This window comes from Idiotropiscis lumnitzeri, chromosome 18 (assembly GCF_059441095.1).
Source record: "Idiotropiscis lumnitzeri isolate Australia: NSW breed Sydney's pygmy pipehorse chromosome 18, RoL_Ilum_1.0, whole genome shotgun sequence".
NCBI classification, from domain to species: domain Eukaryota; kingdom Metazoa; phylum Chordata; class Actinopteri; order Syngnathiformes; family Syngnathidae; genus Idiotropiscis; species Idiotropiscis lumnitzeri.
Window position 1 is genome coordinate 11,977,488 of NC_142408.1, and position 10,195 is coordinate 11,987,682.

General features: G+C 38.6%; 2 protein-coding genes across 4 annotated transcripts; both read right to left on the minus strand.

The window, feature by feature from the left end:
• Positions 1-645: 645 nt before the first annotated feature.
• LOC148319543 (microtubule nucleation factor SSNA1-like) lies at positions 646-3,835 on the minus strand. 2 transcript variants are annotated; one of them, XM_088281757.1, is made up of 4 exons: positions 3,510-3,649; positions 3,347-3,421; positions 1,717-1,916; positions 646-1,309 (listed from the first exon to the last, which is right to left on the minus strand). In XM_088281757.1, the coding sequence occupies exons 2-4, from the start codon at positions 3,396-3,398 to the stop codon at positions 1,217-1,219; spliced, it is 345 nt and encodes a 114-aa protein (XP_088137883.1). In that variant the 5' UTR covers positions 3,399-3,421; positions 3,510-3,649; the 3' UTR covers positions 646-1,216. The 2 variants fall into 2 exon arrangements, with proteins under 2 accessions (XP_088137883.1, XP_088137882.1); XM_088281756.1 differs by lacking the exon at positions 3,347-3,421 and having other exon boundaries at positions 3,510-3,835.
• A 1,299-nt stretch (positions 3,836-5,134) lies between these two features.
• Positions 5,135-9,053, minus strand: LOC148319544 (microtubule nucleation factor SSNA1-like). Of its 2 annotated transcripts, XM_088281567.1 has the most exons (3): positions 8,764-9,053; positions 7,940-8,139; positions 5,135-5,330 (listed from the first exon to the last, which is right to left on the minus strand). In XM_088281567.1, the coding sequence occupies exons 1-3, from the start codon at positions 8,813-8,815 to the stop codon at positions 5,238-5,240; spliced, it is 345 nt and encodes a 114-aa protein (XP_088137693.1). In that variant the 5' UTR covers positions 8,816-9,053; the 3' UTR covers positions 5,135-5,237. The 2 variants fall into 2 exon arrangements, with proteins under 2 accessions (XP_088137693.1, XP_088137692.1); XM_088281566.1 differs by lacking the exon at positions 5,135-5,330 and having other exon boundaries at positions 7,617-8,139.
• Between the last annotated feature and the right edge of the window lie 1,142 nt (positions 9,054-10,195).

Consider the following 10,195-nt stretch of genomic DNA (forward strand, 5'->3'; position numbering starts at 1 on the left):
CTCGTTATAGTGGTTGGTTTCCTACGTTGTCATTGGTAAGGTATTTAAGGTATATATACAGAGTTGCTGTTCAACGCGCTGCTTAACACCCGCCCGCTTGGTCTCCTCGGCTCCTTGTTCACACAGTCCTCACTCTTTCTTGCCCTTATTTCCTTTTTCCACCTTTCTCACATTCTTAAGCGCATGCGCACTTACACATACATCACAGCCATCAGTCAGACACAAGCTGTCACAATACACGCAACACACCACATGTTTTTTAAAATGGATTGTAATCCCACCTACCTTTTTGCAGAGCCTTTATCATAAGCAAAACGTTTCAGAAAACATATCTTCCAAGTGCTTGTGGCAAAGAACACTGGTCGACGACCTTTACGGACCCTATTTTTTGGGGTTTTGGCCACTCAAACAGATGCTTCCCAGAATGAGAACAATGCATCGCCACACAGACATTTCGCCCAATAACGCAAAAACAATGTCCGTTGCGCAGCTCACCAGACAACAATGCAGTGCAATGGCAACTTTCAACTCGTTCTGAAAATGACATCTTTCCCAAAGAATATTGGAGATTGACAAACAAAAGCATTTTCATTGTTAGAGCGTTGCTATGGGTCTAATTATGAATGCGTGAAAAAAGTAACGTGAGTATTCTTAAAATAGATTTCTTACTCGGTGGGTCAAGTTTACTTCACACTTGGTCTTTAAGTATGGATCTACAATTCAGGAATTTATAAATAATGAAAAAACATTGATTTAGAGCAGGGGTGGGCAAACTTTTTGATTAGCGGGCCACAATGGGTTCTAAAATTTTTATAGAGGGGCCGGACCAGGAGGAGATGGATGGAGTGTTTTGGTAACCTCACCTCATCCGAGAAAAAAAAAAGACATTTAATTTTAAATGAAAGTGAACAAAACCATAACAACAAAATGTTTATTCATTTAATTTATTTCAAGTTCAGCGGGCTGGATTAAAACGTTAACGGGCGGCATGTGGCCCCCGGGCTGTAGTATGCCCACACCTGACTTAGAGTGTGTTTCTGATGTATGATACTGTACACCTGTCGTGACTTCATTGTCCATAGCATCACATTCAGAATTTTGACATAAAAGCATCAAAGGAAAATTAACATGTGTGCTTTGTTACCTGTAAAAACACAATTAGTCAAATGTTACAACTTCTTTTGAAGTATAGTCTTTAAGATCCACTTTCTCTGCTTTAGTGTTCTTTCTTGCGAGGCTCTGAGGCTTTACTGAGGTTTCCGGCCTCGTGCTTCAGGACACTCAGCAGAGATTGGGAGCTCTCTAAGATCTGCGGGAGCAGAGCAGTACATGACATGAAACATGCGGAAGCTCAAACACGTTATTGTACTTAAACTCATCGACTGTGGGCCAGACTGAACTGCGCTTCCCGCAAACCACAACATCAGTCCCGAGTGTCCTTCAAAATGACCTCATGGTTGACTGTCGCACTACAGAAAGTATTGTCAGTACCCCTTAAAAATGACTGTCATGATGTCTCATTTTTGAAAAATGACAAACTTTAACTATGTATGGTCGGAGACTTCAAGGACAGTAAACGTACTATGAAGTGTGATTTCCTCGGTCTTATCCCTTGAAAAGTTAAAAAATATTTCCATTCAAAAGTGGTTACTGAGTGAGTACAAACAGAACACGGTAGTCGTCAAATATTCCTGTACGTCAGCAAAGGACACTCACCTTGGTGTATGCAGCTTCGGTTTCTGCGATGGTGCGGTCGAAGGTGGCGCGTGCAGCCATTCTTTGTGCCAGGCTTTCGTTGACCTTACTCAGTTTTTCAGAGAAGACACGGATGTCATGCTGCAGTCGTTCCTTCTCCTCTTCCTCCAGCTTGATCTGACGGTTCAACTCTTCGCGCTTGGAGCACAGGTCCTCAATACCTTAACAGGGGACAGAAAACATTGCTCAATGTCCTAACTCAAGGATGGGCACGTTCTAGACGTGACCCTCTTCCATCACACCTGAGTCAAATGATCAGGATCGTTATCAGGCTTCTGTGGAGCTTGCTGTTGTTGGTATTTGAATCAGTTGTGTTGGAGGAGGGAAACATCTAAAACATGCTGGAGTTGTCCACCCCACAACTCCACTCTGCATGACATTGTGGAAAATTAGTGCAAGAAAAAAAATGGAAAGCAAGCTGTTTGAAAAGGTTTTCGAGTGCTTTCTGCACTGCAGATGAGTAATACATCAGCATCACATAATATCTATCATATATTGAATTTGACGTCATTTAACAGAAATCACTACATATGACAACTTGGAAATTAATTTTAATGAGGTGGAACGATGTGCAATGGTTAGTCTCACAGCCCAAAGTTCTGGGTTTGATTCTGTAGACCGACTTTGACTCTATCTCGATAGATCTAGAAGTAGACTGTGACATCGTATACAAAAGCAAAGCCACTGCTAAGAAAATGGCATTGTCGAGAAAATTAAGCTCAGCAAATGTTGCTTTTTTGTTAGATTTGTTCCTGCTTGATTCTGAGTGTAATGGGTATGGTTCTGGATATGTTTGAAGTTCATTTTACGAAACCCTGACTGTGGATGGTATGATAAAGAATGATGGACAGATGCATGGCCATCACTCACTGTGCTGTTGTATCACCCTGGCCACCCCACTGAAAACTTTCTGACTACGTCCCTCCCTGACTGGCACCCAAATGCAACGCAGCGCTGAGTGTCAAAACTAAGCATCGCTATTCCTAAAAAGCAGAGCTGGGCACTTGACCCCTTTTTTTGCTGGTAGGTCCCATGCAACCTCTGAACTGTTCCGGCCTTGACCCTCGGGCCTTGTTTATAAGTGGCGCTATTGATGTATTCGGAGGCAATTTTTGTCATTTACCCATTTCGCGAGTAGGTTCATCACACATACGAGGGCCGATTCGTGGGCCCGACTAAAATCCACCTCCGGCCTTTGTTAATCAAACTCTTTTTTTTTTTTTTTTAATTTCACCCACAGCCCCAAAAATGGGCATCCGGCCGGATGCTTCCGGGTCGGACTGCCGAGCTCTGCTAAAACTGCAAAACCAGAAAAGTCCATTTGGTCTTTTAAAAAGTGTTTAAGATTCAATTAGTGGAAATTGCAAGAAAATAAAAAGTCTTTTGCTGTGCAACTATTGTATGCTGGCCTCAATTTAATACGTCATCAACATCATCGTCATGAGTGCTGAGTATAATTGGGGATTTGTATCCAGGCAACAACAGCCTCTATTTTTAGATTGCACTAATAAAAATTACAATACACAATCATTGATTCGTATAAAATTCGGCAAGAGAGGTGATTAAAATAAATACACGATCGATCGCTTACAATTGACGAGCTCATTGTTGTAATTCTGTAAAGCAGCAGCTTGTTGGCTCATGGCGGAGTTCTGATCTCACGTCGCTTCATCCGCGTGCGAACGGAACACGGGGAATGCATTTTATTTCGTTTCGATTACGTAAGTCAAATCGATCTTTTTGATGTTACGTACCAAAGAGTACGCAAAGTGTTGCTTGCACATTGAGCGGGTATGAATTTTGAATCAGCGACCTCCTGCTCTGTCCCTCCATCAGTCGACTTGTACAGGAAAAAATCTTCTCAGGTATTCGATCGTTCAACAATGTGTTCACTATACAGACGAGTTTCTAACAAGCTAGTCATTTTAAACAGGCTATTTGTTGCTAGATCTTGCCAAATGACGTACGTTGCCATTGCGTGATGATTGCGCAATGTTTTCAAAACATTTTAAAAATTAAATACGACTCAAAAAATACTTTCCTCTACAAGTGCTACAATTATACGCTTAAAATATAAAATTGTAGTAGTGGCCATAAAAATACGTAACCATTGAAAATTTGAGACGTGATAGCATGAAAAAGTGTCTGACTGGTCGATGTGTTCATTGAGCTTTGGTTATATGATTGTAGCAGTTAAAATATTTGGCAAGACTAGCATTATTTTTTTATCTGTAGTGAGTTTCTATACAAGGAGACAACATCATTTGGGGTTTGTTTAAACCCAAGCCTTATCCAATTATTGAACTTGGGTGGGATTTCAACAAAACTCACAATGTACTTTTGTAGCAAAGGCAGACGTGCTACGTTTTTCTGAACTTGGCAGAGACAATAATTTGTTTCTTACTCGTTTATGGAGGGTTGTCAAACGAATTTTTGTTGAGGGCCACATCAGAATTATGTTTTTCCTTGGAGGGCCATTATGAGTGAACCCACACATGTATGATTGCCTCATATTACTACATGCACTGTACACAGAAAAAATGATGGATAACTAGTTCTGAAATCAGAAGCCTGTCAAATAAATATTTGTTGAACTATTACCTCAATTTATTTTAAAAGGGAGATTTGTGTTTTAAAAAAACGTTATTAATTGTTCAAACCATTTGCATTTTTTTTTATATTTTAGCAAGAATCATGAACTTGACAAACACAATTTGTTTTTGCAGGCCACATAATATGATGTGGCAAGCCAAATCTGACCCCCAGGCCTTGGTTTTGACCCCTGTGGTTGAGAGGGAAAATGCATACATTTTACATTGAGTCATGGTTTTAGGAACAACCAAACAATAATGAAATAAGGAATATATTATCTAATTTAAGCAAAATCGCCTGGCATTAGAACTGGGAAAAAATAGTCTTGGCAAGATCATTCAAAACACATCATTGAGAAGACAATGAGTGTATAAGCAATGAAGTCAGTCATTTGCAATAAAATATTCATATCAACGTTTTTACATGAATGCTATTGCTGTAATTGCATTAAAAAAATAAATAAATAAAGCAGCTCTTGAGAATTTTGAGTCATTAGTGTTTTTGGACTGCAAAAAAACTTTATAGTAGGGACAAAATCCTCACAAGAGATTCAATCTTTTCAAAGTTTTAACTCATCTTCGAACCCAGTTCTATAGCTTATGATGGATTTGTATCTGTCTACATCACTTTGTTCCAACTGTGGTCATTAGTAAAGTGCTATACAAAGTTGAGCTAAGAAAATAATCCAAACCGAAGCCTAGTACTAAAAACCACAGTACTGGTATGAAACAACCAATCAAGACAAAATTATGTAAATAATACACGTTACATCAATCACTGAGCCAGGTGCATGAGACACTATTTTATATTTATTAGGTTTAAAAAAATAAATCTAAAAAGTTACTAAACAATTTCTTGTGCAGTCTTTTATGAACTACTTCCGCTGCAAATCAGTGCTCTTTCCTCCGAGGCGCTGAGGTTTGACTGAAGTTTCCTGCCTGCTGCTGGAGGACACTCAGTAAGGTCTGTGAACTCTCCAAGATCTGTGAGAGGACAGCAGAAAATTACATGAAACAATCAGCAGATCAAAGACGGTGTTTGCATGGCTAAGTCCGTTGTTTTTTTGTTTTGTTTTTTTTATAAGAGTGGCATTGACTTGATAGGTGGCCATGATCAGTAAGGCCAGTTGACGAGCTCAGCGTCAGCTGGGTGGGCCTTCTCAACTGTTTTTCTTACGGTCTTAAAACAACTGCAAAAAATATTGATGAAATAAATTTCAGTTCCTTTCATAAAATGTATAACCAAAACATATTGAGCAGAACATTTTTTTTGTCCATTCGGGTGTCCTGGCACGTCAATCGGACTTGGCTTTCAGAATTAGTACTGTTGACCAACGTAACTTAAAATATATTAGCTGGCCCACAAGAATGTCTGCATTTTTTCATCCTCTGATTGGTTGGTTAGAGCAAATTTGACAAGAAAACACATGTGGATCAGCACACGTTGTACAATTAATAATTCACATCACTGGGGAGTTGATTTTAACCGATTGGTGATGTTTTTGTCAAGTTATTAGATAAATACTGATACGGCACCGCTTCCAATGTACAATGTATGTAGCACACAAATAAACTTGTTGGCGGCCCTGTGTAAAAGTAAGAAAAACCCACAATGGTCAATGAAATAACAAACTGACAATGTGGTCTAACTAATAAACTATAAGGCGCACCTGTATATAAGCGGCAGCAACTTTATTAAAAAAAAAAAAAAAAACGATATACAAGCTGCAGTTTTCAACGTTGAAAATAAAATGAGTTTTTTACTGCATATACGGAACAATTTTGTACTGTGAATGCACATAAAGGTATATGAACAGATTGTTAAAACAGTGCCTTTTAACACGGCAACAACTTTGCTAATTGAAACAGAACAGACCCAAGAGCAAAAAAAAAATTTTTTTTAAATCGAGATTTATTTAGAGTATTTTCTGAGCGCCCCTACCGGTGAAAGAAAAAGTCATAGAAACGCTGCACCGTTGTATTGGCCACATGGTTCAAAATCTAGGAAAACAAGTAGCGGCTTATAGTCCGTAAAATACGGTATTAAAAACAACTAATAAAACAGACTTAAACAAAAATCATGCTAACCTATTTTCTTGCACAACGCTTTGAGGCAATAATAACTGTTGATAAGACTTCTGCACCAGCCAGCAGGTATTTTGACCCCTCCTCATGATTAAATTGCTCAAGTTGTCTCAGGTTTGAAGGGCGCCAACTGCTGCTAGCATGTTTAATCTCCTTCAGCAGATGCTTAATTAAGGTACACTTCCATTACCGGTTCCAAAACGGCCTGGCTGTCGCAAATTACAGCCCATCAAATGCACGGAAGCTTTCACACAAACAGAAAAATCAATTACTTTGTCTAAGCCAGCGAGAGACAGCCAGCAAGACATAGAAATACAGTATATTGCGTTTTACAACAATAATTAAGCATATTTGCAATTTAAGTGTGCCAATGGATGAAGCTTGTGGTAAAGAGTTTAAATATAGCGGTGCACAACTCGCCGGATCCATTCAAGTGAATGAGGGCGAGTGGTCACTCACTCTGATTTTCATTGGTTAATTTTCTGTAAATCTTTTTTTGTGTGTGCATTTGGCAGTTTCATGTAATTTCAGTGACCACTGTGTTTTTTTTTCTTTCACTGGAAGAGAGCGGGGGGGTTCTCATAATTTTGCTCAGTGTGTATATTGCATTTGTTGAGATCCTCTTATCAGTTCAGGAAAAAAATAAAATAAAAAAGTGCATGATGTTTGTGTTCTGGCCTAGAGCTTGGCGATTACGGAAAAAATAATTTTGACTATCGCAATTATTAGCCACGATTAGTCACCGTCAAAACAGTATTCCGAACCCAAGAGAAAAAACAATATTGTATTAAAATAATAGCAATAAAAAATGAATACCAATTGTTCCTGCAATGCACACCTTGGAATCTTAGTGTGGTGTTTTTGCAATTTATGAATATAACTAATTTTTCTCAGATTAAGATAAATATCAGCCTGAGTATTGTTATAACAACTGTATGTGTTACTACAGCGTCTGACTGTGAGAATATTTGAAACTGAATTATTTGAAACTAAAATCCCTTGTGTGACTTTTTTTTAGCCTGTCGATAGGGTTTTTCATAGAATGCTTGCATTAAGATGGCAATGTTTGTAAAGCAGTTTGTGAGGTATGTGTTGTATGTATTTAAATATACAATGTTTGTAATTATTTTGGGCATGCATACAATAAACTCCAACTTGTCTGTCAATAAACATTAATGCAAGAACTATGACACACACTCAGTGCTATTTATTATTTCATTATCTTCGATTATAATGCATTTATGATTGGGTGAAGCCAAAATCAAAATTGCATTTAATTTTTGATTATTCACTCGATCCTATTCTGGTCTTTTCCTTCCATTTCCAACCACACTTCAAAATTCAAAGGAAAAAAAATACGGTTGACTTTACATGGACTGACCCCAATGTAAGCTGATGTGTCACTTAAAATGTACATGTAAACAGTAAATATTAATTAGTAAAAAGGCATAGTGTGAAAGAACAGTCAAGAGAAACTTTAAGCTAGTCACACTAATCATGACAAACACCTTGGTGTACGCAGCCTCAGTCTCTGCGATGGTGCGGTCGATGGTGGCGCGTGCAGCCATTCTTTGTGCCAAGCTTTCATTAACTCTGCTCAGCTTCTCAGAGAGGCTGTGGATGTCATGCTGGAGCCGTTCCTTCTCCTCTTCCTCCAGCTTGATCTGATGCCTCAACTCATCCCGCTTGGAGCACAGGTCATCAAAACCTGCAAGGGACAAGCGAGGAAAAAAAATTGAGTGTCTGGACAGCTTCAAACGGAGATGAAATGCAACATTTTCTTTGTTCTCATCAGGTTGAATTCAAACTCAATTTTGCATATGGATATAACACAACTTCAAAGCTATTTGAACACGACAATAAATTACAGCCCGCCATGATTCATTCAACCACGGAGGTGAAATACAATAACCAATATTGAATTGAAATTAAAACTGACAAAACTGAGATTGTACTCAAAGCACTTATGTCAAATAGAACACAGATTGTGTAAAGACAAATGGATGCATTTTAAGTTCTAAAATAATGGTTGTTTTTAGTGAGCAAAATAAATTAAAGGTGAAGAAAATCAAAGTGGCTCTTGCAACCAAAAAAATAGATTTCGAGGCCTGATTGTGAAAAACTTTTCAATAAATTACATGTCTTGCAGAATTGTACTTAAAATAAAGAACTTTGTTGACCAGGTCGAAAATCATTTAGCAGTTAATAGTGTAAAATGTTTTTCCCATGGATTTCAGGTTCCTAAATCGGCGCTGGCGCAAGCGAGAGAAAAAGTTGGGCGCACCAGTGCAAAAAGTTAGTCTTGAGCCCTGTGAATAATCGAACCACTTACACTTGACGAGTTCATTGTTGTAGGTCTGCAAAGCAGCAGCTTGTTGGGCCATGTCGAAATCAGCTGACAACCGTTGTTAACAACGTCCTAAAAAAATAAAATGAGTTCAGCCTAACCTATGATTTTACAAACGTAGCATCGACAAACAATGAGCCAAATGTGTGGCCTAATAAAAAAATGCCAAAATTTGAAAAATAGGTTTTGCTCATCCAACGCTGGTATTGTACATTATTTTCTGCAACTTCCTTTTCTACTTCTTCACGGTAGTTGAAAATCAGTTAATCCGTACATTTCTGCCACCTATTGACTTGGGATGGTAACTACTACAGTTTATCGCCATTTAATTGTGCCATTCATTGATTTAACATGAACTTTAAAAAATCAGGTAAATTAATAAATGCAGCATTAAATAATTAAATAAAGGTGTCATTAATTAAATGTTTCATTTCGTAATTAAATGTGGAATTGCATAACAAGCTGTGATTAATTAAACACCAGAGGGAGCGCGCGTACCATGAGTGGTACTAGTACCACACTAAGATTAAAGTATTCACGTTGCACCTTTTCCACATTTTATTATATTAAAGCCTCATCTTAAAATGTAATAAATTATGTTTTCCTCAAAATTCTATAAACAGCACTTTCTTTTGGCTGTGTGCTTTGTGTCGTTGTCCTTTTGGAAATAAAACTTCGCCCCAGTCCGAGGTCCTAACCACTCTGGAGCAGGTTTTCATTCCGGATGTCTGTGTACATTGTTCATCTTTCCCTTAATCCTAACTAGTCTTCCAGGTTCTACCGCTGAGAATCATGCCCACCACATGATGCCGCCACCATGATGCGTCACTGTAGAGATGGTATTGGTCAGCTGATGAGCTGTGCCTGGTTACCTCCAAACATGATGATTGGCATTCACGCCAAACAGTTCCATCTTTGTCTCATCAGATCAGAGAGTTTTCTTTCTCATGGTCTGAGAGTCCTTCAGGTGCCTTTTGGCAAACTCCAGGAGGGTTGCCATGTACCTGATTGGTGGAGTCCTGCAGCGATGGGCGTCCCTCTGGAAAATGACTTGGTGCAGAGGCAGCTCATTTCACATGTTTGGAGCATCAATTGAGAAAATACAATCCCCTCTGAGTTTTATCTTAGTTTTAGGGGTGAGTAGCAAATCTGTCGAGCTGAGGAAGCGCGTGGGAGGGAAGGGCTGGTGCAGGTTGGACAAGTACTGTGGTGCAAGACCATGGAGGGATTTAAAAATAAAATAATATCAAATCAATGTGAATGAATTACTCTTATTTTTGTGTGCCAGTTAAGAGCAAAGCAGCAGCATTTTTTGAACCACTTGGGTCAGGCAAGTCATTTCTGGCCGACCCCAACATAAATTGCATTACACTAGTCTAAAGTACTTTGTATTTCTGATAAAAACCTAATTATTAAT

Excerpts from the sequence above, each read along its gene's own strand:
- LOC148319543 (XM_088281756.1), bottom strand. The coding sequence starts at position 3,588 with ATGGAGGGACAGAGCAGGAGGTCGCTGATTCAAAATTCATACCCGCTC. Across the intron at positions 1,917-3,509 it reads AACACTTTGCGTACTCTTTG|GTATTGAGGACCTGTGCTCC; the intron begins GTACGTAACATC and ends TCCCCTGTTAAG. Across the intron at positions 1,310-1,716 it reads CCGAAGCTGCATACACCAAG|ATCTTAGAGAGCTCCCAATC; the intron begins GTGAGTGTCCTT and ends CTGCTCCCGCAG.
- LOC148319544 (XM_088281566.1), bottom strand. The coding sequence starts at position 8,815 with ATGGCCCAACAAGCTGCTGCTTTGCAGACCTACAACAATGAACTCGTC. Across the intron at positions 8,140-8,763 it reads CAACAATGAACTCGTCAAGT|GTTTTGATGACCTGTGCTCC; the intron begins GTAAGTGGTTCG and ends TGTCCCTTGCAG.